This window comes from Xyrauchen texanus, chromosome 11, assembly GCF_025860055.1.
Source record: "Xyrauchen texanus isolate HMW12.3.18 chromosome 11, RBS_HiC_50CHRs, whole genome shotgun sequence".
NCBI lineage: Eukaryota > Metazoa > Chordata > Actinopteri > Cypriniformes > Catostomidae > Xyrauchen > Xyrauchen texanus.
The window spans coordinates 2,870,066-2,895,947 of NC_068286.1; the positions used below are offsets into that span (position 1 = coordinate 2,870,066).

A 25,882-nucleotide genomic window follows, 5' to 3' on the forward strand; every position below is an offset into this window, starting at 1 on the left:
TTTGACCAAAACGATATTTTATGAACATGTGCCGCCCAGTAGTATAGTTGGATATTAGGGAGAGAGAGTCCGGCGTTCAGTTTACTTCTCTGAAGAATTGCTTTACTTACTCTGGATGTCTTCCCACACCATAAAAAGCTAGATATATCCTGATCAAGTGTTTTAAAAAAGCGCCTAGGTAAGAATAGGGGGAGACATTGAAATAAAAACAAAAACTTGGGTAAGATGTTCATTTTTACTGTGTTGATCCTACCTATAAGCGACAAGGGCAAGCCCCTCCATCTTTGAAAATCAGACTTAATTTTAGACATTAAAGGGGAGATATTGGTAGAAAAAAGAGAGGTAAGCTTTCTGGTTACGTTTACTCCTAAATACTTAAAACCTAAGGGGCTCAGTTTGAAGGGGATATCGGACTGACTCAGTTGACACGCTAGAGCATTGACAGGATAGCATTCGCTTTTGGATACATTAATCTTGTAACCTGAATATGAGCCAAATTTCTGAATAAAGGATAAAATTACTGGTATAGAGCGGCCGGGGTCGGAAACATATAACAACAAATCGTCCGCGTAAAGGGAAAGTTTAAATTCCATTCCAAAACGGGATATACCAGAAAAACTGGAACAGGATCTCAGATATATAGACAGAGGCTCTATGACAAGTGCAAAGAGTAAAGGGGATAGAGGACAACCCTGTCTGGTGCCTCGGGATAAAGGAAAAAAAGCAGATTGAATACCGTTAGTGGAGATGCTAGCTAGTGGGGATGTATAGAGAAGGCGTATCCATGAAATAAATGTATCACCCAATCCAAATTTTTTTAGTACGGCGAGTAAGAAATCCCATTCGACTCTGTCGAATACCTTTTCGGCATCAACTGAGATAACTACCTCAACGGTTATAGTGGAATTTTTTGCGTATATTATATTTAAAAGGGTGCGGACATTGTAAAATAACTGACGGCCCTTTATAAAGCCAGTTTGCTCTTCTGAAATCAAAGCCGGGAGAAGTTTTTCCAAACGACTAGCCAGCGCCTTAGCAAGGATTTTAGCATCAACGTTTAGTAAAGACAGGGGTCTGTAAGAGCCACAAACGTCGGGATCCTTGTCTTTCTTTAACAGCAGACTTATGGAGGCTTGCCTTAAAGTAAGAGGGAGAGAGCCGACCTGTAGAGATTCCTCGTATACAGAAAGCAGTATCGGGGCCAATCTGGATTGAAACTTTTTGAAAAATTCCACTGGGAATCCATCTGGGCCCGGAGCCTTGTAATTTTGCATATTTTTTATGGCAACACTAATTTCAATCATTGTTAACGGCAGATCAAGATCACTGGTAGCATGAGGGCTTACAGTAGGAAAGTCGAGGCTTTCTAAAAAAGCACCCATTTCAGAGACATCAGATGAGGATTCTGACTTATACAACGATGAATAAAAAGAGCTAAATACTGAATTAATGATATTTGGGTCAGTATGCAGTATGCCCGAGGAATCTTTAATTTGAAGAATCATACGTGAGGGAGCCTGGCGTCGCAGCTGGTGGGCAAGGAGCCGGCTTGCTTTGTCACCATGCTCAAAATATGTGTAACGTGAATGTAATAGAAGTTGCTCTGCCTCAGTAGTCGTAATTAGGTCTAGTTCAGTTTGTAGATTAACACGGTCTTTGAGAAAGCTAGGGGAGGGACAAGCGGCTAATTGTTGATCTAACTTGTCGAGATTGGTTGAAAGCTCTTGAAGTTTAGCTGTCCGAGTTTTATTTAAATACGCATAGTAAGATATTATTTGGCCCCGTAAATATGCTTTGAGTGATTCCCATAATAGTGAACAAGAGATAGGTTCAGCATTGTTTTGATTGATCATGATGAAATCATCAATTGAAGATGCAATAAAAGAGTTAAATTTGTCATCTGATAAGAGCAGAGTGTTTAACCTCCATGGTGAAGAATAACGGGGTTGCAAAGAGAGCTGAATATCCAAAGAGAGCGGGGCATGATCAGAAATAACTATAGGATGATATTTAGTTGTTGACACCTTGGATACAAGTTTGGCATCAATGAAAAAATAATCGATTCGAGAGAAGGATTTATGCATATGTGATAAAAAGGAATACTCCCTACCGGTAGGGTTGTAGAATCTCCAGGGATCAATGCAACCATTCTTAGCCATGAAGTCAGAGAGCGTTCTGGACATTAAAGAAGGGGTCATGCTTTTGGGGGAGGAGCGGTCTAGCCCAGGATCAATAACGCAGTTCATGTCCCCTCCAAAAATAAGGAGGCTGTCATGTAGAGAGGGAAGGCGTTCAAATACTTTATTCATAAAATCTGAGTCATCAAAATTTCGGGCGTAAATATTAACTAGTAATACGGGAACGTGTAACAGTGTACCTGAGATGATTAAATATCTGCCATTTTCGTCAGAAATCAATTTAGAAGTTGAAAATTGAACTGTTTTACCAATTAGGATAGCGACCCCTCTGGCTTTAGAGTTAAAATTTGAATGAAACACCTCAGAGACCCACGGGCATTTTAGCCTAACCTGGTCTGTGGTGCGCATGTGGGTCTCTTGCAAAAACACTATGTCCGCGTTTAGCCTTTTCAAGTGAGTAAATACCCTAGATCTTTTAATGGGACTTCCCAAACCCTTGATGTTCCAACTCACAAGTCGAATATGTGAACCTATAAGAGTGGGTCCTGAATTGCCAATATTAGCCGTCATTTAAAAAGTATCGTAGATGAATGTGAAACACCACCCCGAGAAAAAGGAAGAAAAAAAAAAAAAAAAACCCACCCCCCCATACACACAAGAACTGGATGGCCAAACAGGCCGAACACACGTTAACCCCATCCCTCCCACCCTCACCAAAGCACTTACATCGACCCCATCCCCAAACGATGGAGAACCCAGCGCTAACTCCACTAGGAGTAAAATCCCTAAGTACAAGGCTTCCGGTTTTAGCCTAATAATAGCAGTGAAGGCGGGCTCCTGCAACATACTACAATATAGAAAAAGACACACATGGACATATCAACTATAACATAGAACTTAGTGTGTTAATGAACAGATCCTAAATGTCCATTCTACTTCCACGGTGATAATACTAACGTTACCTGAAACGTTGTCAGATCACTTATTTGATTAACGTCTTAATGTATGCGCTGGCGTCATCCGGTGATACGAACTCCCTCTCGGTACCATCATATGTGACACGGAGGCGAGCTGGATAGAGAAGGCCATATCGTATCCCCGGTATCTCACGGAGCTGGCGGCGGACATCATTGAAGGCAGCACGAGCACGGGAAGTCTTCGCGGTATGGTCGGGAAAGATGTGTATAGCCATGTCGCCAACCTTTATTCTTTGTTGGGTTCTGGCTCGCCGTAGAATATCTGCACAGTCTGTGTGATAATGCAGACGGGCGATTATGGGGCGAGGACGTTCCCCGGATTTGGGCTTGGGCTGCAGGGTACGGTGAGCGCGATCCAAAATGGGGTCCTTATCCAGCTGAAAGGCCTCTCTGAGCAAAGTAGAAACAGCCGACATCATGAAAGGGTTGGTTGCATCTTCAGGCACGCCAATGATCCGTATATTGTTGCGACGCGATCTGGCCTCGAGATCTTCACACTTATTGTCCACTCTTAGCAGCTCAGCAGACAGGTGTTCCACTTTAGACTGTAGCGAAGTAATGTTATCACTACAGGTGGAGAGCGAAGTTTCCACTTCAACTACAGTGCTCTCCAGGGCGATCACTTTAGCCTGAATGTTTGTAATAGTACAGGTCAATTCGGATTTAACAGCCTGCAGCTCCGTCTTAATAGACGTAAGGTTTCCGCTAAGGGCATCCTGAAGTTCGGTTTTGAAAATAGCCGCCATCTCCTTGCGAAGTGAGGAGAGCAACTCCTCCTTGAAATCACTAACAGGCGAGGATGTATCGTGCGCAACAGGCCGCTGAAGCGCCGCGGATGTAGCACCGCCAGTTTTTGATTTAGCAGGCATTTTGATCAGCAATAATCCAATAAGAAGTGTTAAATAAAGCTAACACTAAGAAAAATATCACAAAAATGTGCCAATAAACTTGATTTTAAAGCTAACTGCAGGAGCTCCAAAAATTGCGTCCTACTCCATAGATCGTAAAACCGGAAGTCCACAGACACATTTCTCATCAAATTCTCCAAGTATAAATATCTGAGCTATGCTGCCTACATTCATTTATAGCTCTATACACTTACTGTTCATCAACACTAGTTTCATGTGTGTCCAAAGTGAAAACAAACTGAACTGTGAAGTGCTGATCTGATTGCAATAATAAGATCGATTCTTTCATGAATCAAGTCTGACTGCCATTCTTGTGTGTCGTCTGGCATTATAATCTTAGTACAGTTGTTGGTGTTGCTGTGATGATGTCAGTCAGAATGACGTCGAGTCTTCCTCTGATCTTTCTGCTTGTGATTCAGGGTGAGTCACTGATGTTACGAGTCCTTCTGCTTTTTTTGTTCAAATGATCTGCTGTTGTGTTTTCATCTTTGCATTTATAATTGAACTTGAGTTGTCAAAGTTCTGTCTCACACTGGATGTGTTATATTAGTCTGCATGTTTTATAATCATCATTCTATGTACACGTGCTTTTTTTTTCGTCATTATGAATTTTATTTTTCAGGGGTTTATAGTCAAGATGATTGTAAAGATGGTAATAAGAGAGATTGGAGTGTGACTTACAGTCATTCAAACATATGTGCACTAAAGGGGTCAATGGTGACAATGCCCTGCACATACAAATACCCTTGTAATCATAAAATCAAAAATAAGTTCTGGACCAAAACTCGTGTATTGGCCAACGTGGAGCCTCAAAATCTATTTAATGAGCCTGAATACAGTCAGAGGATTCAGTATCTGGGAGATAAACAGCAGAACTGCACCATCAGACTGAATGATGTGACACAGAAGGATTCACACGAGTACTATTTCAGATTCATTACTGATAAACCTGATGGAAGATGGACTGGTTATCCTGGAGTGACTCTTAATATCACAGGTAATATTTTTCACAATTCAGTCTTGATTGTTTTTATTTGGGTTTATGATCTCCATTTAAGATCAATTATATTCTGGGAAAGAAATCTTCATCCACAATATATCCAGATGTCAAGTGTTGTTGTTGTCAGATCTTCATGTGGAGTCTCCTGAGAGCGTGACAGAGGGAGATACAGTCAGTCTGACATGTAAAAGCACCTGTAATCTGACTGACAGAACAACATTCATCTGGTGGAAAAACACACAGTCATTAACTGAGAGAAACAATAAACTCCTCCTGCAGTCAGTCAGAAGAGAGGATGCAGGCAGATATAGCTGTGCTGTACACGGACACAAACTCACATCACATCATGTTTATCTCAATGTTAAATGTAAGTATATGTTGGTTTAGGATTGTAATTCATTCTGAGAGGTTTGGTAATTTACTGTAAAGAGAAAAGTCTCCTGCGTTGAAACCAGGAAGCAGTTGTGCATTCATAATAAGTGACGAGTGTAATTCGGAGGGTCTGTTTTCCCTCTAACATTACATGTTTAGTCCACTGGTTAGGTGTAGCTTTGGGGATTGGGTTAAGGGATACAGTTTATAAAATATGAAATCTACTTTACTGTAACATATAATGTACAGCTAAAACCAACTCACTTTACAACTTGTTTTTGGCACCCCTCTGTGGATTTATACCTGGAAAATGGAGCTCACACATGTTCAAACACTTCCTGCTTCTGCCACTGGGGGCACTGCACGCATAACGATATTAGTTCTAGAAAACTCAACCTACTGTTTCCAAATTCACTGTGAAATCAGTCTGATGGGTATTGCCAACCACATTACGATACGATACATGTCACAATTCAGTATAATGCAATACATCCCAATATCGTAAAGGAATTGTGATTGAAACTGCACCGAGCGCAAGAGAAAGCGCCAGAGTTTGTGTTTATTTTGGCGACCTGCTTCTTAATTATTGCACTGCTGGACATAATATGAATAACCAAATAGTTTCATAAAACTGCCGATACAGGGATCTAAAGAACTGTTACTGTTCACACTCTCAGTTATATAAATGAACTAGAATATGAAAACATAATAATAATTTTAACATGCTACAGTTTATAAATTAAAGTGAGAAAAAACACAATTAAGTTGTCTAAACCGTGCTAGCGGACGTACATGGAACGTTAATTGAAACTACCTCTTCAAGAGTGCACCTATAGTTTAAAGACGTTCTTATTGTCCTTTTGTTTAGATTCACCAAAGACTGTCTCAGTGTCCATGAGTGGATCTGGTGAAATAGTTTTGGGTGATTCAGTGACTCTGACCTGCAGCAGTGATTCAAACCCACCTGCTAACATCAGCTGGTTTAAAGGGACAAAATATATTGGATCTGGAGAAATCTACAGCATCACAAGTATCCGCTCTGATCACAGTGGAGAATACAAGTGCAAGTCCAGAAATGAAGTTGGAGAGAAATACTCTGATACTGTCACTTTAAATGTCATGTGTGAGTTTATGATGTTGCAGTAACTGTTGTAACAGATCACTGGATTATCAATCTCAAAACATGATTATACATTTTCTTTTGTCTGTTTTAGACTCACCCAGGAATGTCTCAGTGTCCATGAGTGGATCTGGTGAAATAGTTTTGGGTGATTCAGTGACTCTGACCTGCAGCAGTGATTCAAACCCACCTGTTCTGAACTACACCTGGTTTAAGGAGAATGAAAGTTCATCTGTTGGATCGGGACAGAGTTACAGTGCACTACAGAGTGGATTCTTCTACTGTGTGACTCAGAATCAACATGGATCTCAGAGATCAGCTGCTGTATCAGTGACAGGTAAAGATTTGATTCATACTAGATCACACCTGTATAACTTCACATCTCTCTTCAGTTTGAGAATTCATCTTCATGTTCTTCTTCTTTCAGTCCGTTATAGATCTGGTTGGCATGTAGTGTTGGGGATCACAGTGGGTGGAACAATAATCATCATCATCTTCATCATCTTCATCATCCTGTTTATAATGTGAGTTCAGACTCTAAACACACAATTGAATCATGTGTAACATCTCCAACATCAGAAGAAATCAGATGAGTTGAGCTCCAGTCGAGGAATATTATAACCTTTATTTTTTTTACCAGGAAAGAAGACTCACTGAGATTAAAATCTCTTTTTCGGGAGTGTCCTGGCCAAGATAAGCAGCTTAGTTTACACAGACATTTTACATCAAAGTTACAACACACAAACATAATCAGATCTCATTACGTAAAAAAAAAAAAAAAAAAAATGCATCTGGTTAAAAACATTTACATACACTTAATTTACTCAGATCATTATCTAATAAATAGTTAAATTGACTACAAGATACTACATCTTTTAACTTCATCTCAGTCTGGAGAAGATTCCAATCCGATGCTGCGGCATATTTAAAAGAGGTTTTACCCATCTTAGTTCTGGCAAAAGGCACACACAAATTGTAGGTCGATTTAGAACGTAATGAGTAATTACCAGGTGACTTCTGTTTAATAAGACAACAAAGATAAGGGGGTAAATAACCCAATATAGCTTTGTAAATCAATTGGTACCAGTGCTTTTTCCTTCTAATACTCAGCTGACGACCAGCCAACCATTTTATATAGGTCACAATGGTGTGTCGAAAATCTGCAGTCAGTTATAAATCTCAAAGCACCATGGTACAGAGCATCCAGAGAGACAAGAAGGTAAGAGGGGCGTGCTGATATACTACATCCCCATAATCAAAAACTGGTAAGAAGGTAGCAGACACTAGTTTCTTTCTCACGTTAAATGAGAAACATGATTTGTTTCTAAAATAGAATCCTAATTTTTTCTTAAGTTTTTGCCTCAGATATTTAATATGTGACCCAAAACATAGTGTGTTATCGATAATGATACCAAGGTATTTGTACTCCAATACTGATGTAATCAGATTACCCTGAAAAGTCAAAAAAGAGATTGAATTCTCAGTAGAGATTTTGGAATTCGAAAATAACATACATTTAGTTTTTTTCTCATTTAAGACCAGCTTTAATGCACAAAACCTATTTTTTATCATATCGAAAGCAGACTGTAAGAAAGCCACAGATTGTTGCTTAGATGAATCTGAACAATATATAATTGTATCGTCTGCATAAAAGTGAAACCTTGTGTTTTCAATATTAAAATCCAAACAATTTATATATATGCTAAATAATAACGGGCCAAGCACAGATCCTTGAGGGACTCCCTTAACGACCTCCAATGGATCTGACTGAAAACCTTCCACCTGAACACATTGGGTTCTTCCCTTTAAATAAGAACTAAACCATGAAATAACAGTTTCCGATAGTCCCACTGATCGAAGTCTTTTTAGTAACACATCATAATCCACAGTGTCAAAGGCCTTTGATAAGTCAATAAAAAGACATGCACAATGTTTCTTATCATCTAAGGACTCCACTATATCATTTAAGACTTTTAAAACAGCTGTACACGTACTGTGGCCTTTACGAAATCCGGATTGATTAATAGACAAAATATTATGAGTGTTTAAATACTGTGTCAATTGCTCACTTACTAATTTTTCCAACATTTTCGAGATGATACAAAGTTTGGATATAGGTCTATAATTGTCCATTAGAGAAGGATCACCTCCCTTTAACAGAGGAACAACGAATGCTGACTTCCAGATCAGTGGGATTTTGTTTGTTAATAAAGAAATGTTAAACAAATACGTCAGTGAGGGAGAAATAAGATCAGCCGCTAGTTTTAAAAACAATGGGGCAATATGATCAGGACCTGGCGATTTATTCACATCTAGTTCTTTTAAAGCAGAACAGACATCGGAGCAAATAATTTGTTTAAAAGCAAATTCACTTTGCCATAGATTACGCTCTGCTTCAAGGAAATCTATGTTTGAATTTATATAATTATTTGTTTCAAATAAAGATCCCGATGCAATAAAATTTTTATTAAAACTATTAAGCATTTGTTTTTTATCTACGATTTTAATGGAGTCTTTAATTATACTAGAAGGAAGGTTTGTAGTTTTACTACCAGTTAAGTACTTAATATTCCTCCAAAACTTCCCAGAATTAGTTAAATTTTTTGTGGTTTTATCAAGGAAATAATCTGATTTAGCTTTTCTGGTCGCCACCATGCATTTATTTCGAAGTTGCCTAAAATGCAGCCTATCAGAGCTTAGATTTGTTTGTCTGGCCTTAGCCCATGCGACATCCCGCTCTTGAATGAGATCACGTAAGGCAGTCGAAAACCACGGATTATCACGATTTTTAACTCTAAATTTTTTCATGGGCGCATGCTTATTGACAATTAACATAAAATGATCATAAAAATACTCCCATGCACAATCAACGTCCGGAATTAAAACAATTTTATCCCAATCAATTTGAGCAAGATCGTATAAAAATGCTTGTTCATAAAAATATTTCATAAAACGCCTCGTAATAATTTTTGGTTTTTGCTGAGGTAATTTCATATTTCTAACTACTGCCACGACACAGTGATCACTGATATCGTTAGCAAATACAGAAACTGACGAGTATTTATATGGAACATTAGTTATGACAAGATCTATTAAAGTTGATTTTTCCATAGATTTCATGTTAGGCCTAGTTGGTGAATCTACTAATTGAAAGAGATTTAGATCATCGCAAAGTACTTTAAAATGATCGGATATTGTATGCATCCAATCCAAGTTAAAATCACCTAATAAGATCAGTTCTTTATAATTCAAAAGAGCTAACGAGTCCATTACTGAATGTATAGGCCCAGTTGCCGATGGAGGTCTATAACAACCAGCTATGGTTAGCTGCAAGTTCCTAGACACAGATACATTTAGAGCTAATAATTCATACTGTTTAGCTATGGAAATTGAAAATAGCAATGTTGTCTCGAAATGTTCTTTGACATAAATTGCCACCCCCACCCCTTTTTGGTCTATCAGCTCTAAAAACCTTATATCCAGAAATGCTAATATCTTTGTCTGAGATAGATTTATTTAGCCAAGATTCGGATATAACTATAATATCCGCGATTTGTATTCTTAGCCCAAATATATACCGTATCCAATTTTGGCAGCAGACTACGAATATTTAGATGTATAAAACCCAGTCCTGACCTTGATTTCAGATCAGTTGGAGTACTAAAATTTGTAGCAACATGAGGACCTGGGTTTGATAATACATTCCCAGACATTAATAACAATAAAATTATTAAACACCTTCATTTAACTGGATTACTCTCTCTGTTTCTAGAAATCGGCAAACCATTGTAAATATTACAATAGTTCTCTTCCCTGGTTATAGTGCATCTTGCAGGATCAAAGTGCTTGAGATTTACGGGATACAACAACCAATGATATTTTTCAAAAACCACAATGTTAGTAGACGGTCCATAGAATGTCCAATTTTTAAAATTTACAGATGAAGAGTTAAACAATGGTAAAGCGCTAGAACCATGCCCATGGCCACTGATGTTAGCTTGGTACGGTGTCCAACAAAAAGAGCTCAAAAAGAGCACACATCCAACGGTTAATAACCACATTTTGGCCGAATAATTGATAGCCACAGAGTCCATATAAGTCAGTTTAACAAGTCAAAGGACGTACCAAAAAACTCTCCTGCGAACTGCGAAGCTGTATTCCCACGCTGTCAGGCCCGTGAGCAAGGCTCACAAACTCCTCAACAAAGCAACAGCAAACAAGTCTTTGCTAGAAGACTCGAGTCCAAGGTTACAAGAACGTCGAAAAGATGCTGTTCTCCTTCTCCTTCATCACACGCAGGCTGCTTTCCCTCGCTTCCAGGCCCGCAGAACCTGCGCTGAAACACTGGCTCACGACCCTGCACAAGCTCAACGGCTTGAGCTAATTTGGCTCCTGATGTTTCAGCGTGCCAAGTCCCAAAGAACACGCAATTTTTCCGACCGATGTTTATTATGTGATAAAAACGTTATCGGAAGCTGAGATTATGTGTTTGTTGTATCTGTTGTCCATTTAGACATTTAAAACAAAAATAATATAAATTGATAAAAGGACAAAATAATAAAAAATGATAATAGACTAACAAACTGCCATCCAACTATCAAGCTGCCATCTTGGATTTTTGTGCAAACCTTGCATGTCATATATGCAACAATAAAGTGTTTTATTTGTGATTGTTTTGGACAGTAAGAGAGAAAGAATGAACAGAAGATCTGCTATAAAGGAGAATGAGGTGAGATGATCACAGAACTACAAAATAAGAAAACAACTGTTATTTTTATAGTCACTATTAACTGTACAGAGATATTAAGAGTATAATTCATATGAGTGCAAATACTGGATCTGATTCTTCAGTATTCGGTGTTGAAGTTCTTCATTAAAAGAAGTCGAGTGATTGAACTGAATGACATAAAGTTCTTCTGAACAAGACAGATTATATTTGTAATATTTGTAATCATTTCTTCTCTCTCTGTTTCTCTATAGACTGCTGATCGCTGTGATGACACATACACAACTCTTGATCTCAAGACCAGATCTTCTGATGATGTGTACAACACAATCACAGTGAGTCTCAAGAGCAAAGAGACATTATTGAGGATTTCAAGTCAGTTTCTACAGTGAGAGATTGTATTTATAATCTCTGTCTCTCACACAGACTGTTGATCACAATTACAATCTCACATCTTCTCAATACTGTTAATAAACAACAAAACTGTCCTGATCATCAGTCAACAGTAATAACAGTCAATAATATTCAAATACAAATGGACATTTCTCTGTAACAGTATTTTATTACTATTCATGTCCACTGCATTTGACTAGAATTAATCAATGTTTAGTTAATAGTTTATTCATCATTCTTATTTATATAACGAGTTTCACAAAGACTAAAAGTGTTGACAAGACTACAAACATATTCATTTAATTTTATCCTCACATTTATAATAAAGTTTGTGAATATTGTTTGCTAATGTGTTTAATCAGTCCATCTCTGTCTTATTGTTTGTTCAGCCCAACAGGAAGATGGTGCAGTAAGAGGCGGAGCACAACCAATCAAATCCTTTCATCACTTCTGTGGGTGGAGCTTCGGATGATTGACAGGGATCATAACAATAAGTTACTAAAGTGTTATATTTGTTCTTCTTTAAAGCTTATGAAGTCTGATATATCAGTGGACATAAATAAAAATAAGTTCTGTGTAAAAGTTGCTGATACACACATGTGTCCAAATAAATCAGAGGATTAAAACAACTCCTGAAGTGATGTTCAATAGGATACAAACTCACTGCTGTGACAGATGGCGCTGAGTATGGCTGCTGCGTCGCGGGCTCCGTCAAAACACTGCAGTTTATTGTTTGCTTTGTTTACAGTTTTGTGTTTTTTTGTCTTGGATGTTATCTGCCTTATTGTGTACGACAGACAAACGCTTTTGGACATTGGTTCGGCAATTACACACCCAAAACCGGACTTCAAATTCCTCAATGCCGACCCGCTGTTTACAAACACTGAAACACAGAAGGAAAAGGGGAAAAAGAGCTGGCGTTCTAATCAGAGTAAGACGTCACGCAAAACGACCCCCGCTACCCAGTATACTACTTGCAAATGTTCAGTCTCTGGACAACAAACTCTGCGAGCTGAGAGCGCGGATCTCTTTCCAACGAGAGATGAGGGACTGCTGCGTTATCTGCCTTACAGAAACCTGGATGTCTGCGGAGATTCCAGACTCGGCCATTGAACCCGCAGGTTTCTCCGTGCACCGAGCGGAGAGAGCGAAAGACCTCTCAGGTAAAAGCAGAGGTGGTGGTGTATGTTTTATGATCAGCAAATCATGGTGTGATCAGAGGAACGTACATTTCATAAAGTCTTTCTGCTCTCCTGACCTGGAATATCTCATGCTTATGTGTCGACCATTCTGGCTACCGAGGGAATTCACAGCGGGAATCCCCCCACAAGCCGACACAGACCGGGCACTCAGGGAACTGTATGGCTGTATAAGTGAGCAGAAAACCGTGCACCCTGAGGCTGCGTTCATTGTAGCCGGGACTTCAACAAAGCAAATTTTAAAACAATAGCACCAAAATACCACCAACACATAAACTTCAACACACGAGGAGGCCGGGTCTTGGACCACTGCTATTCTCCTTTCCGGGATGGCTACAAATCCCTCCCCCGCCAACCATTTGGCAAATCGGACCACTCTTCCGTTCTGCTTCTGCTCGCTTACAGGCAGAAACTGAAACGGGAAGCACCCGCCCTCAGAACGATCCAGTGCTGGTCGGACCAATCAGACTCTGCGCTACAAGACTGTTTTGATCACACGGACTGGGAGATGTTCCGGTCCGCCTCTGATGACGACATTGAGGTTTATGCTGACAGCGTAACATGTTTCATCAGTAAGTGCGTAGAGGACGTTGTGCCAACCAAAACAATACGGATCTACCCCAACCAGAAACCATGGGTTAACGCCGAGGTTCGTGCGGCACCTTTTAATTCCGGGAACGCGGAGGAGCGTAAACAAGCCAGTTATGCCCTCCGCAATACTATCAGAGCAGCCAAACGCCAGTACAGGCACAAAATTGAAGGACAGTTCCACACCACAGACTCTAGAAGCATGTGGCAGGGAATTAACATCATCACAGACTATAAACAGAATAAAAACTCCGCCATGAACACCGCTGCATCTCTCCCAGATGAGTTTAATTCATTTTATGCTCATTTTGAGGACAACAACACCGCCCTCGCGGAGAGAGCACTCGCGGCTGACGCTACAGAGGTTGGTTCACTCTCCGTCTCTGTTGCGGATGTAACCCGATCCTTCCGATGGGTGAACATCCGTAAAGTCGCGGGTCCAGACGGCATTCCGGGCCGCGTCATAAGAACGTGCGCGAACCAACTGGCTGGTGTTTTTACGGACATTTTCAACCTGTCCCTCTCCCTGTCTGTAGTCCCCACATGCTTTAAAACATCAACCATTGTGCCTGTACCGAAACAAGCCAAAATCACTTGCTTAAATGACTGGCATCTTGTTGCTCTGACCCCCATCATCAGCAAATGCTTTGAGAGGTTAATCAGAGACTACATCTGCTCTGTGCTGCCCACCTCTCTGGACCCATTGCAGTTTGCCTACCGCAACAACCGCTCCACTGATGATGCCATTGCATCTACACTACACACTGCTCTCTCCCATCTGGAAAAAAGGAACACATATGTGAGAATGCTGTTTGTAGACTACAGCTCAGCATTCAACACCATAGTGCCCTCCAAGCTTGATGGGAAACTCCGGGCTCTGGGCTTAAACAGCTCGCTGTGCAGCTGGATCCTGGATTTCCTGTCAGGCAGACGTCAGGTGGTTAGAATGGGCAGCAACATCTCCTCATCACTGACCCTCAACACTGGAGCCCCGCAGGGCTGTGTTCTCAGCCCACTCCTGTATTCACTATACACGCATGACTGTGTGGCAACACATAGCTCCAATGCCATCATTAAGTTTGCTGACGATACGACGGTGGTAGGTCTGATCACTGACAACGATGAAACAGCTTACAGAGAGGAGGTGCACACTCTGTCACGCTGGTGTCAGGAGCACAACCTCTCCCTCAACGTCAGTAAAACCAAGGAGCTTGTTGTGGACTTCAGGAAGAAAGACGGAGAACACAGCCCCATCACCATTAATGGAGCACCGGTGGAGAGAGTCGACTCACATGGTCCGTCCACACGGAGGCCGTTGTGAAGAAGGCTCACCAGCGCCTCTTCTTCCTGAGACGGCTGAGGAAGTTTGGAATGAACCACCACATCTTCACACGGTTCTACACCAGCACTGTAGAGCGCATCCTGACTGGCTGCATCACAAGGGTTGTGCGAACTGCCAGAAAACTCATCGGAGGTGAGCTTCCCTCCCTCCAGGACATATATAACAGGCGGTGTGTGAAAAAATCTCGGAGGATCATCAGAGACTCCAGCCACCCGAGTCATGGTCTGTTCTCACTGCTACCATCAGGCAGGCGGTATCGCAGCATCAGGACCCGTACCAGCCGACTACATGACAGCTTCTTCCCCCAAGCAATCAGACTGTTGAACACTTGATCTCTCACGATCAACAATCAGCACTGCACTTATTAATCATCGTCTTGTATCACACACTGGACTGTCAAATATATTCTCCCCAATTCAACGACTGACTGTATATATATTTTTATCTACCCTTACCCTTATTTTTTATTTTTATTGTATGTGTATTCTATATTGTGTGTATTGTTTACTGTACATTATATATTGTGTTGTGTAAGTATGTGTACATTTGTTATGCAAATTGTGTTGTGTAAATATGTTGTCTATTGTAATTGGTATATGTCTCGTCACTGATATGTTGCTCGGACCTGCACACAAGAATTTCACCTACTGTTGCACTTGTGTACATGGTAGTGTGACAATAAAGTGATTTGATTTGATTTGATTTGATTTCACTGTTTACAGAAGATGTAATTTTACCCTAAATACAGAAAAATCTTCATTGCACAACTTCAGTCTTTTAGATCAGCTTGTTTTTGTATGTCTTGCACTTTTTTTAAGTTGGACATTTCACTTGTAATTACTGTATGTGTCACATGAACTTGTTCAACAACCTCAAACCACCACCAGAGGTCTCTATCTGATGTTTACTGACATGAACATTGATCTGCATCACTTCCTGCTTTGCTGGGATGGCCACTTCCTCATTTACCACCAGTATCAATCGCCATCTACAGGAGAAACATTAGAAAAGCATTTGAGTTTGTTCTTTTCAAGATCTCTTGTTATTAAGATGTAATTACACCTGTAATAAAGAAACAGGGGAACAATAAACATAAACAGATGTGTATTCATGTTATCATTGTAATCTAATATCTACCCCACTTTATTATATCACGACAGGTTTGTTAACAGGTAAAGACGGTCAGTTAAGACTCCTCAGGGGATTCAGATGATAATAAACTTAAACTGAGATTTAAACTACAAAATATGAAAACAGATTCCTCAAAACATGGAAATAACTTCCTATATTGAAGTTGATGTTATTTTGCTGTAAGATGTTTGAGGTCAGTGATGTGGATGTGAGGGAGGGGCAGAGATATTTCCGCTGCTGTATTTAAAGAACTGTTAAAAACACAAACAGTCCATCAGATTAAAGCTATAAAGTGGATGTGCTAATAAACTCTTGTCTTTTCTCGCTGGAGATCGAATTGAACTGAACACGGTAAGACAAACTCATTTATAGATAAGTGAATATTGTTGATTATTGCAATAGATGAAGCTCATATGACACAAGAATCCTGACATGAGAAATATCTTGAGCATCAATGATCAGTTCATTTAAACAAGCGTCACTGAAAGATTTCACTGACACTATGAGCAGTTCATGCAGCTGTAAATACATACTACAGTATACATGTGCTTTATGAAATCAATTTCAAAGATTAATGCTGTTTCATATATACTTTTATGTTATGATGTCATCAGTATGGCTCCTGCTCTTCCTTTGATATTTCTGCTCATGATTGCAGCAGGTGAGTCACTGATATTACATGATCACAACTTTAATGTTGAATTTTATTCATGAAATATCTGCCTTTTTGTTCCATGTATTTCTTTGTCTGTGTGGCGTGATGTTGATCTGATCATTTGTTCAGTTGTGTTCTCTGTTCAGTTTTCACACGTCTGAATGTTCATTTCTGCTTTTCTGCAACACCTTTTATAAATACTCATGAAGAACTTCACACTTGTTTATCACGTCACAGACACAATCTATGAATATCATTACATCCCCTTTTCTTTAAAGAAAACACAAACAAGTAAACTCAGCATTATTTTATAACATGTTAACTTGCACTCTTTATATACTGTTAATACAAATGATAAACTATAAACATTCACATTGATATACTTCAGCAACTCCTTACAGATTCAATCTATCAGGTCTTTTAATGTGTCTTGTAGATCTTCTAAGTGTAAATGTGTGATTGTTTGATGTTTGATTGTCTGTATGTGAATCAGTGTTGCAGTCACTTGTGAATAATGCCGTTGAATCAGACTCAGCATTGCTTTGATTCAAGTCTTAGTGATTTAATACCCCCTTCTTGTTTGCTTTTTGTTGTTCAGTATTGTGTAGGGGATGCTTTTCTTTCATTTACACTGACAATAATTGTATTGTTCCAATTGATGTATATTTCTTATTTCTCCACTAAGAGAGTTTTGTATGTTTTTTCTTGTCAAAAATAAAAAGTTCCCGCTTTCTGTCTGTTCTCGTCCAACAACAGCCAATCACGAGAGATTCGAAGAGATGCAGCCAATCAATATAGTATTTGGTCAGCAGCCAATAGCATTTGTTAACAGAAAGGATTGGGCCCCGCCCCTGAGTGTCAAAACCGACTTGTGTGCAGAAAATAACTTGCGCGTGTGTGGGACTTGATCTCATTCAGATCTTTTGGATCCATTCATACTCTTAAGTCTCCATTCTTTTTCTTTACACTCACCATGGAGTTCACCCAGTCCATTGGCTCTTCAATTCTTTTGATAACTCCTAATGTGGTCATCCTATATAATTCTTTCTTTAGACGATCCTTGAGAGGTGCTGGAACTCGTTGTGCAGGTTGTGCATTTTCTTTCAGCTTAAACTTGTAAACATAAGGCAAGACACCAAAGCCTTTAAAAACATCTGCATAGCATTGGACTATGTCATCTACAGTCACTTGTACCCATAGCTGAACTGTCATAGTTGATGTGGTACACTATTTTGACAAGATTCAATTTCTCACAGGCTTTGTCACCTAGCAGGGACCTACTTCCTCTGCAACAACAGAGAACAGCAGGTGATGCACTTTGACTTTCACTATTACTTTTAGCTTGCACATGCTTTGAGAGTCAATGCTTTGTCCATTGTAGTCCTTGAGAATTACTGACTTTTGTCTGATTTTCAGCTTTTCTGTCATTGTTTTAATGTCCGACATGTTGATCAAGTTTGCTTCTGCACCAGTATCTAACTTGAATGTAACTGGCGCCCCATTGATCTGTAGTGGTGCTACCCATTTGTCACTTTTGACAGCATCATCTTGACTCTGTGCAATAACTGATAACTGTCCATTCTGGATGGTCTCAGATTCCAGTGTGTTTTCACACGTTACCATGCCAACAATAAATGTATCACTCTGGTCAGTTTCATCTATCATCTGGACACATCGCTCTAATTGTCTCAATTTTCCTTTAGAAAAACATTGTTTGGCAAAATGATTTTTACCATTACACTTTGCACACTGTTTTCCAAAAGCTGGACACTGCTTAGGCTGATGTTCGGTACCACAACGTTTGCAACTATAAATGTCATCCTTCTGTTTTACAGCTCTGGGTGTGCGTCGCTTTCCTTTGAAGGATACTGCAACGATTGTGGCATCTGTACTTACAGACACGCTCTTTGGCCACATCTCACCAAACGTTTTAACATGCATTTGGCCAAACTAACTGACTTGACAGATTTGAATTGACACTTACAAAGTAAGCTCTGTTTTTCCTAATAAACGTTGTCTGACTTTTGCATCACAAATGCCAAAAACAGTCTGATCCCTTATCATTGAATCATTTAGCTGGTCAAATTTGCATGTCTTCGCATTGAGTCTCAGGTCAGTAAGGAAGCTATCAAATATTTCATGCGGCTGCTGCATGCAAGAACGGAAAACATATCTTTCATGAGTTTCGTTCTTTTTAGGCGAGCAGTGAGAAGTGAATTTGGCTAGTACATAATCAAGCATGTTTCTATTTTCGTTCTCATCAATGAAGAAGGTAATAACACTAAACACAGTGACATCTAGTGGCTTTCTTGAGTAACTGCACAATCAATGAATATCATTACAGTGTCCATGTGCAATAAGTGTTTAAAATGTGTGTTAAAAGTTTATAGTATTGTCTAATAAATCAAATGATAACTTCTTTTTCAGGGGTTTATAGTGATGATTGGGGTGTGAGTTACAGCTCTAAATACATCTGTGCACTAAAGGGGTCATCAGTGATAATGTCCTGCACTTATAAATACCCTCCTGGATATAAGATCAAGAAAGTGTTCTGGACCAAATTTATTGAAAAGGATGTAGAGCCTCAAGATCTGTTTAATGACCCTGAATACAGTCAGAGGATTCAGTATCTGGGAGATAAACAGCAGATCTGCACCATCAGACTGAATGATGTGACACAGAAGGATTCACACGAGTACTATTTCAGATTCATTACTAATATAACTGATGGAAGATGGATTGGTAAACCTGGAGTGACTCTTGATATCACAGGTACAATTTTCACAATTCAGTCTTGATTGTTTTTATTTGGGTTTATGATCTCCATTTAAGATCAATTATATTCTGGGAAAGAAATCTTCATCCACAATATATCCAGATGTCAAGTGTTGTTGTTGTCAGATCTTCATGTGGAGTCTCCTGAGAGCGTGACAGAGGGAGATACAGTCAGTCTGACATGTAAAAGCACCTGTAATCTGTCTGACAGAACAACATTCATCTGGAGGAAAAACACACAGTCATTAACTGAGAGAAACAATAAACTCCTCCTGCAGTCAGTCAGAAGAGAGGATGCAGGCAGATATAGCTGTGCTGTACACGGACACAATCTCACATCACCTCATGTTGATCTCAATGTTAAATGTAAGTATATGTTGGTTTAGGATTGTAATTCATTCTGAGAGGTTTGGTAATTTACTGTAAAGAGAAAAGTCTCCTGCGTTGAAACCAGGAAGCAGTTGTGCATTCATAATAAGTGATGAGTGTAATTTGGAGGGTCTGTTTTCCCTCTAACATTACATGTTTAGTCCACTGGTTAGGTGTAGCTTTGGGGATTGGGTTAAGGGATACAGTTTATAAAATATGAATTCCTCTTTACTGTAACATATAATGTTCTGCTAAAACCAACTCACTTTACCGATACAGGGATCTAAAGAACTGTTACAATATAGGGGGAAAAAATATTGTGACATATCAATTGTATAGCTACAGCACAATCACACTCTCAGTTATATAAACGAACTAGAATATGAAAACATAATAATAATTTTAACATGCTTATGGCTACAGTTTATAAATTAAAGTGAGAAAAAACACAATTAAGTTGTCTAAACCGTGCTAGCGGACGTACATGGAACGTTATTTGAAACTACCTCTTCAAGAGTGCACCTATAGTTTAAAGACGTTCTTTTTGTCTTTTTGTTTAGATTCACCAAAGACTGTCTCAGTGTCCATGAGTGGATCTGGTGAAATAGTTTTGGGTGATTCAGTGAATCTGACCTGCAGCAGTGATTCAAACCCACCTGTTCTGAACTACACCTGGTTTAAGGAGAATGAAAGTTCATCTGTTGGATCGGGACAGAGTTACAGTGCACTACAGAGTGGATTCTTCTACTGTGTGGCTCAGAATCAACATGGATCTCAGAGATCAGCTGCTGTATCAGTGACAGGTAAAGATTTGATTCATACTAGATCACACGTGTATAACTTCACATCTCTCTTCAGTTTGAGAATTCATCTTCATGTTCTTCCTCTTTCAGTCCATCATAGATCCAGTTGGTATATAATGTTGGGGATCACAGTGGGTGGAACAATAATCATCATCATCTTCATCATCTTCATCATCCTGTTTATAATGTGAGTTCAGACTCTAAACACACAATTGAATCATGTGTAACATCTCCAACATCAGAAGAAATCAGATGAGTTGAGCTCCAGTCGAGGAATATTACATGTCATATATGCAACAATAAAGTGTTTTATTTGTGATTGTTTTGGACAGTAAGAGAGAAAGAATGAACAGAAGATCTGCTATAAAGGAGAATGAGGTGAGATGATCACAGAACTACAAAATAAGAAAACAACTGTTATTTTTATAGTCACTATTAACTGTACAGAGATATTAAGAGTATAATTCATATGAGTGCAAATACTGGATCTGATTCTTCAGTATTCGGTGTTGAAGTTCTTCATTAAAAGAAGTCGAGTGATTGAACTGAATGACATAAAGTTCTTCTGAACAAGACAGATTATATTTGTAATATTTGTAATCATTTCTTCTCTCTCTGTTTCTCTATAGACTGCTGATCGCTGTGATGACACATACACAACTCTTGATCTCAAGACCAGATCTTCTGATGATGTGTACAACACAATCACAGTGAGTCTCAAGAGCAAAGAGACATTATTGAGGATTTCAAGTCAGTTTCTACAGTGAGAGATTGTATTTATAATCTCTGTCTCTCACACAGACTGTTGATCACAATTACAATCTCACATCTTCTCAATACTGTTAATAAACAACAAAACTGTCCTGATCATCAGTCAACAGTAATAACAGTCAATAATATTCAAATACAAATGGACATTTCTCTGTAACAGTATTTTATTACTATTCATGTCCACTGCATTTGACTATAATTAATCAATGTTTAGTTAATAGTTTATTCATCATTCTTATTTATATAACGGGTTTCACAAAGACTAAAGGTGTTGACAAGACTACAAACACATTCATTTAATTTTATCCTCACATTTATAATAAAGTTTGTGAATATTGTTTGCTAATGTGTTTTAATCAGTCCATCTCTGTCTTATTGTTTGTTCAGCCCAACAGGAAGATGGTGCAGTAAGAGGCGGAGCACAACCAATCAAATCCCTTCATCACTTCTGTGGGTGGAGCTTCGGATGATTGACAGGGATCATAATAAGTTATTAAAGTGTTATATTTGTTCTTCTTTAAAGCTTATGAAGTCTGATATATCAGTAGACATAAATAAAAATAAGTTCTGTGTAAAAGTTGCTGATACACACATGTGTTCAAATAAATCAGAGGATTAAAACGACTCCTGAAGTGATGTTCAATAGGATACAAACTCACTGCTGTGACATTTCACTGTTTACAGAAGACGTCATTTTAACCTAATTACAGAAAAATCTTCATTGCACAACTTCAGTCTTTTAGATCAGCTTGTTTTTGTATCTCTTGCACTTTTTTAAGTTGGACATTTCACTTGTAATTACTGTATGTGTCACATGAACTTGTTCAACAACCTCAAACCACCACCAGAGGTCTCTATCTGATGTTTACTGACATGAACATTGATCTGCATCACATCTGGATCATTCAATTATTCAGCCTTCAAATACATATTCTTCCAAACACATTTATTTTCTATATATATTTATCTGCAGTTGTCATCATGGTTTTGCTATTTTGGTAAGATGTGGGTGGTATAAATTATGAAGTAATCCCTAATAAATCCTCATAATCCCTCGAGCTGCTTCACAAAAGTTTGATGCCCCCTTCCTGACTGACAGCAAAACAATCAAGGGGCACTCTGTCCCGAAGACTGATGGTGAAACGATCAACCTTGATGCCGGTCACGGAGTCCTCGACACTGCCATCCACCAGGGGAGTAGAGCGATTCTGTGTATGAGAATCTTACAGTAAGCATCAGAACTCCTTTAATGCCAAATGACCATGTGGAGCTTTTTAAATAGTGTATTATTGCATCTCATTTTTTCTTTCTTGCTTGTTTTCTTTCTCTCTTCCTTATTCAGTTGGACAAATAGATGCTATAATGATGAAACGAGGAATGAGATGTGTAGATGTGTGGGAGGAGCCATGGATGATTGACAGGAGTGTCATGATTATGTGTTACTGAGGTTTATTTTATTAAAGGATTGAGGAAAATGTGAATGAATGGAGAAATAAAAAGTTCATATGTTAGCAATATACATTCTACTTTACTTGTATGCTTTGTTTAATTTACTTCATGATGTTTAATGATGTTTTTGTACCTTAAGCTTCATTTTTGCTGATGTTTTCTCCTAAAAGACTAAATAAAGATTTTTTTTTAATCTAAGATTTTTTTTTACAGCCTTCTGTTATTCATAACCTCAGTTAAAACTGCAAACATTCAAAAAATGTATTACCAGCATAAAGAAAGTAAAATGAATTGAATCATGTCAACTCTGTTACTCATCCCACTGATTATGAAACAATGAAGCGCCTTCTAGTGGCTGAATTGAGAACTGCTTGGCCTTGATGAGAAAATGGAACACAGGATGTACTCCAAAAAACTTCACATTGTAAAACTGGTCAAGTAGCCCGATGGGGACACCAGCACACAAGTATCCAAAACATAATGCAAACCGTTGACCAGCAATGCTCTCTGGTGTTTCTCCCCTTCTTCCTGGGTGTGATGTCACCATTCAGCATCTCTCAATCTCTAATCTCTCTACGGGACCGGGTGTGTAGGATCACGTCCCGGCCCGGCCCTCCGCCCTGCCACATTCCTCCCTCGTTCTCTCAGGCTGGGGAGCCCCCGGCATTACGTACACACCCCCCTTTCCCTGGGGGAGGGTGTGCCCTAAGCCCCGTCTGCCGGCAGGTCATCCCCGTCTACCTGGACGAGGGAGGGGACAAGGGGAGGGAAACAGAAATAATTAAAAATGGGAGGTACTTCCTGTAACAGTGTAGTACCCCCCAAAAAACACTGTAAAATTTAAAAGAGAGGGAAAAGGCCAACGCAGAGTGGCAGTGGAGAGATGGAAAAAAAAAAAAAACTTACCAGTTCTCTGATAAGCCGTAGCTTGTTCCTCGGCCATTCCTCCACCCTCTAACGGACGACAGCCCCTGGTGGATGGAATGCTCCGCCACGTTTTCGGGGAACCGAAGGGGTCTCCCCCACCCCCTGGCATCGGTTCTCCCGCTCCATGCAGTCGGTCTCCGAGCCCCTCCCCGCTCGCAATCGGCGGTCTCAGACCCCGGCGCGTTTCAGCAGCTGGAAGGGGATTCATCCACCCCTGGCAGTGGCCCTGACCGCTCCAGACGGTTGGCTAGGAGCCCCTTCTCCCCTCGCGGTTGGCGGCCATTCCTCCGCTTCCAGGCGACTGGGCTCCTCGTCCCCCAGCAGATGGCCACAGCTGCTCTGTTGGGGTGGACGTAGTGGCGAGAACTCTACTACGGCGTATCCCTCCTCCTTCCTGGATTTCGGCACCAGTGTAAAGCAGTTCAATGGAAAGGAGGAGGCGAGAACCGGCTTGACAACATAAATAATAGTTTAATAATAAACTTTAAACAAAGGACACAAACACACACTCGACGGACATGTCCATTAACGATCTCTCTCTCCCGCACCATCCTCTGCAGTCGGCCTTTATCCCTCTCTGAGGTTTGATTAGCCTGATAAGGGACCGGGTGTGTAGGATCACGACCCGGCCCTGCCCTCCGCCCTGCCACAGCATTATATCAGCCTATTAACCTCACTGCTCTCTGAATATTGGCATCAAAATTGGACATTAAACATATAGGTCGACCACTAATAAATATACAGTGCAAAAATGTAACATCATATCACCACGCATAGACACATACGTTAAACTTTGAACCACTTGCTCAGGAAAGTGACTCAGTGTTTCGAAACTCTGGAAACACTGCCCACTAGAAATGGAGGAAGCAAAACACCCACAGATACTGCTATATTTAGCTATTTATGGGTGTCTAATGTTACAGTGTTTATAAATAATGGACTTGAATTTACGGACAATATGTAGGTCCTCTTGAGTATTACGATTTTTGATATTTAATTTTCATGGAAAATATGCATTATTATTAGTGCCGTTTGTAGATTAAACACTATATGTACTCTCTATATACTTATTTTCTTTCAAAATGCATTCATTTCCTTCTTTGGAAAAAACAACCCAATAGAACAAAACGATATATCAATAATAATCCAGTGTTCAGAACTTATTGTGTCTGATTTACGGTTTTTATAAATGCCAAGACATAAAGTTCAACACACTCTGTGCGTGTTGTCCATTTGTGAGTGATAGGACTCACAATTATTATTATTATATCAGGAAATGACGGCATTCTCGCTATAAATTGTGGTCATTGCTCAGAGACTCTTAGTCTTCCTTATTTCTCCACATGTGTCATTTGGTTACAGCTGAGAAGAAGCCCTGGTGCACGGTAAGATTATTCTGTTTTTGTCATCATTTGTAATGTTACATTTGAAATCTTCGTTCTGGTATTCTGCGTTCAGTGTATAATGTTGATGATGCAGCTAGGAGAGATCATCTCAATAAGGTCTCAAACTGTGCTCAGATTTGCCAGAATATCAATCCGCAATCATCTCGAGAGCTCAATATACAGACACATGTCTCATCAAATTCTCCAAGTATAAATATCTGAGCTATGCTGCCTACATTCATTTATAGCTCTATACACTTACTGTTCATCAACACTAGTTTCATGTGTGTCCAAAGTGAAAACAAACTGAACTATGAAGTGCTGATCTGATTGCAATAATAAGATCGATTCTTTCATGAATCAAGTCTTACTGCCATTCTTGTGTGTCGTCTGGCATTATAATCTTAGTACAGTTGTTGGTGTTGCTGTGATGATGTCAGTCAGAATGGCTCCTCCTCTTCCTCTGATCTTTCTGCTCATGAATCAGGGTGAGTCACTGATGTTACGAGTCCTTCTGCATTTTTTGTTCAAATGATCTGCTGTTGTGTTTTCATCTTTGCATTTATAATTGAACTTGAGTTGTCAAAGTTCTGTCTCACACTGGTTGTGTTATATTAGTCTGCATGTTTTATAATCGTCTTTCTATGTAAATGTGCTATTGATTTGACCATGTCTTGCACCAGCACCGAGTTTTTTAAGATGCCGTGTCAAGTTAAATTTAGTTCAACTGTTAAAAATGCATCAATAGACCTCCGTTGCACTAGCTGTTGAAAACGGCTCCTTAACGGCATATAAAAATACTCTGAACAATAATATTGTATTTGTAGAAGCTGCTGCTAATTTAGTCATTATGA

At 39.4% G+C, this 25,882-nt stretch overlaps 3 protein-coding genes across 4 annotated transcripts in view; all 3 read left to right on the top strand.

Moving 5' to 3' along the window:
- Positions 1–25,882, top strand: part of LOC127651530 (B-cell receptor CD22-like) — a 44,943-nt gene that overhangs the window by 1,651 nt on the left and 17,410 nt on the right. The window contains exons 1-2 of one of the 2 annotated variants that reach the window (XM_052137409.1): positions 24,989–25,028; positions 25,442–25,516. In XM_052137409.1, coding sequence (XP_051993369.1) covers positions 25,459–25,516 — 58 coding nt within the window. In that variant the 5' untranslated portion in view covers positions 24,989–25,028; positions 25,442–25,458. Of the gene's footprint in view, positions 1–24,988; positions 25,029–25,436; positions 25,517–25,882 lie in introns of those variants that run through there. The other variant, XM_052137408.1, reaches the window with a different exon arrangement.
- On the top strand, positions 4,389–12,133 carry LOC127651535 (B-cell receptor CD22-like). The gene is made up of 9 exons (XM_052137416.1): positions 4,389–4,456; positions 4,686–5,020; positions 5,151–5,390; positions 6,264–6,518; positions 6,610–6,852; positions 6,943–7,039; positions 11,199–11,244; positions 11,496–11,576; positions 12,024–12,133. Exons 1-9 carry the CDS (start codon positions 4,389–4,391, stop codon positions 12,045–12,047), a joined length of 1,389 nt encoding a protein of 462 aa, XP_051993376.1. The 3' UTR covers positions 12,048–12,133.
- LOC127652009 (B-cell receptor CD22-like) lies at positions 16,175–21,872 on the top strand. The gene is made up of 9 exons (XM_052138072.1): positions 16,175–16,245; positions 16,509–16,555; positions 18,977–19,321; positions 19,451–19,690; positions 20,254–20,496; positions 20,587–20,683; positions 20,829–20,874; positions 21,126–21,206; positions 21,655–21,872. The coding sequence occupies exons 2-9, from the start codon at positions 16,510–16,512 to the stop codon at positions 21,676–21,678; spliced, it is 1,122 nt and encodes a 373-aa protein (XP_051994032.1). The 5' UTR covers positions 16,175–16,245; position 16,509; the 3' UTR covers positions 21,679–21,872.

Bases quoted from the DNA above. Each gene is read 5' to 3' on its own strand.
- LOC127651535 (XM_052137416.1), top strand. From the start codon at position 4,389: ATGTCAGTCAGAATGACGTCGAGTCTTCCTCTGATCTTTCTGCTTGTG. The intron at 7,040-11,198 runs GTGAGTTCAGAC...TGTTTTGGACAG, and splicing joins TTCATCATCCTGTTTATAAT to TAAGAGAGAAAGAATGAACA. The intron at 11,245-11,495 runs GTGAGATGATCA...GTTTCTCTATAG, and splicing joins CTGCTATAAAGGAGAATGAG to ACTGCTGATCGCTGTGATGA.
- LOC127652009 (XM_052138072.1), top strand. From the start codon at position 16,510: ATGGCTCCTGCTCTTCCTTTGATATTTCTGCTCATGATTGCAGCAG. The intron at 19,691-20,253 runs GTAAGTATATGT...CTTTTTGTTTAG, and splicing joins TGTTGATCTCAATGTTAAAT to ATTCACCAAAGACTGTCTCA. The intron at 20,875-21,125 runs GTGAGATGATCA...GTTTCTCTATAG, and splicing joins CTGCTATAAAGGAGAATGAG to ACTGCTGATCGCTGTGATGA.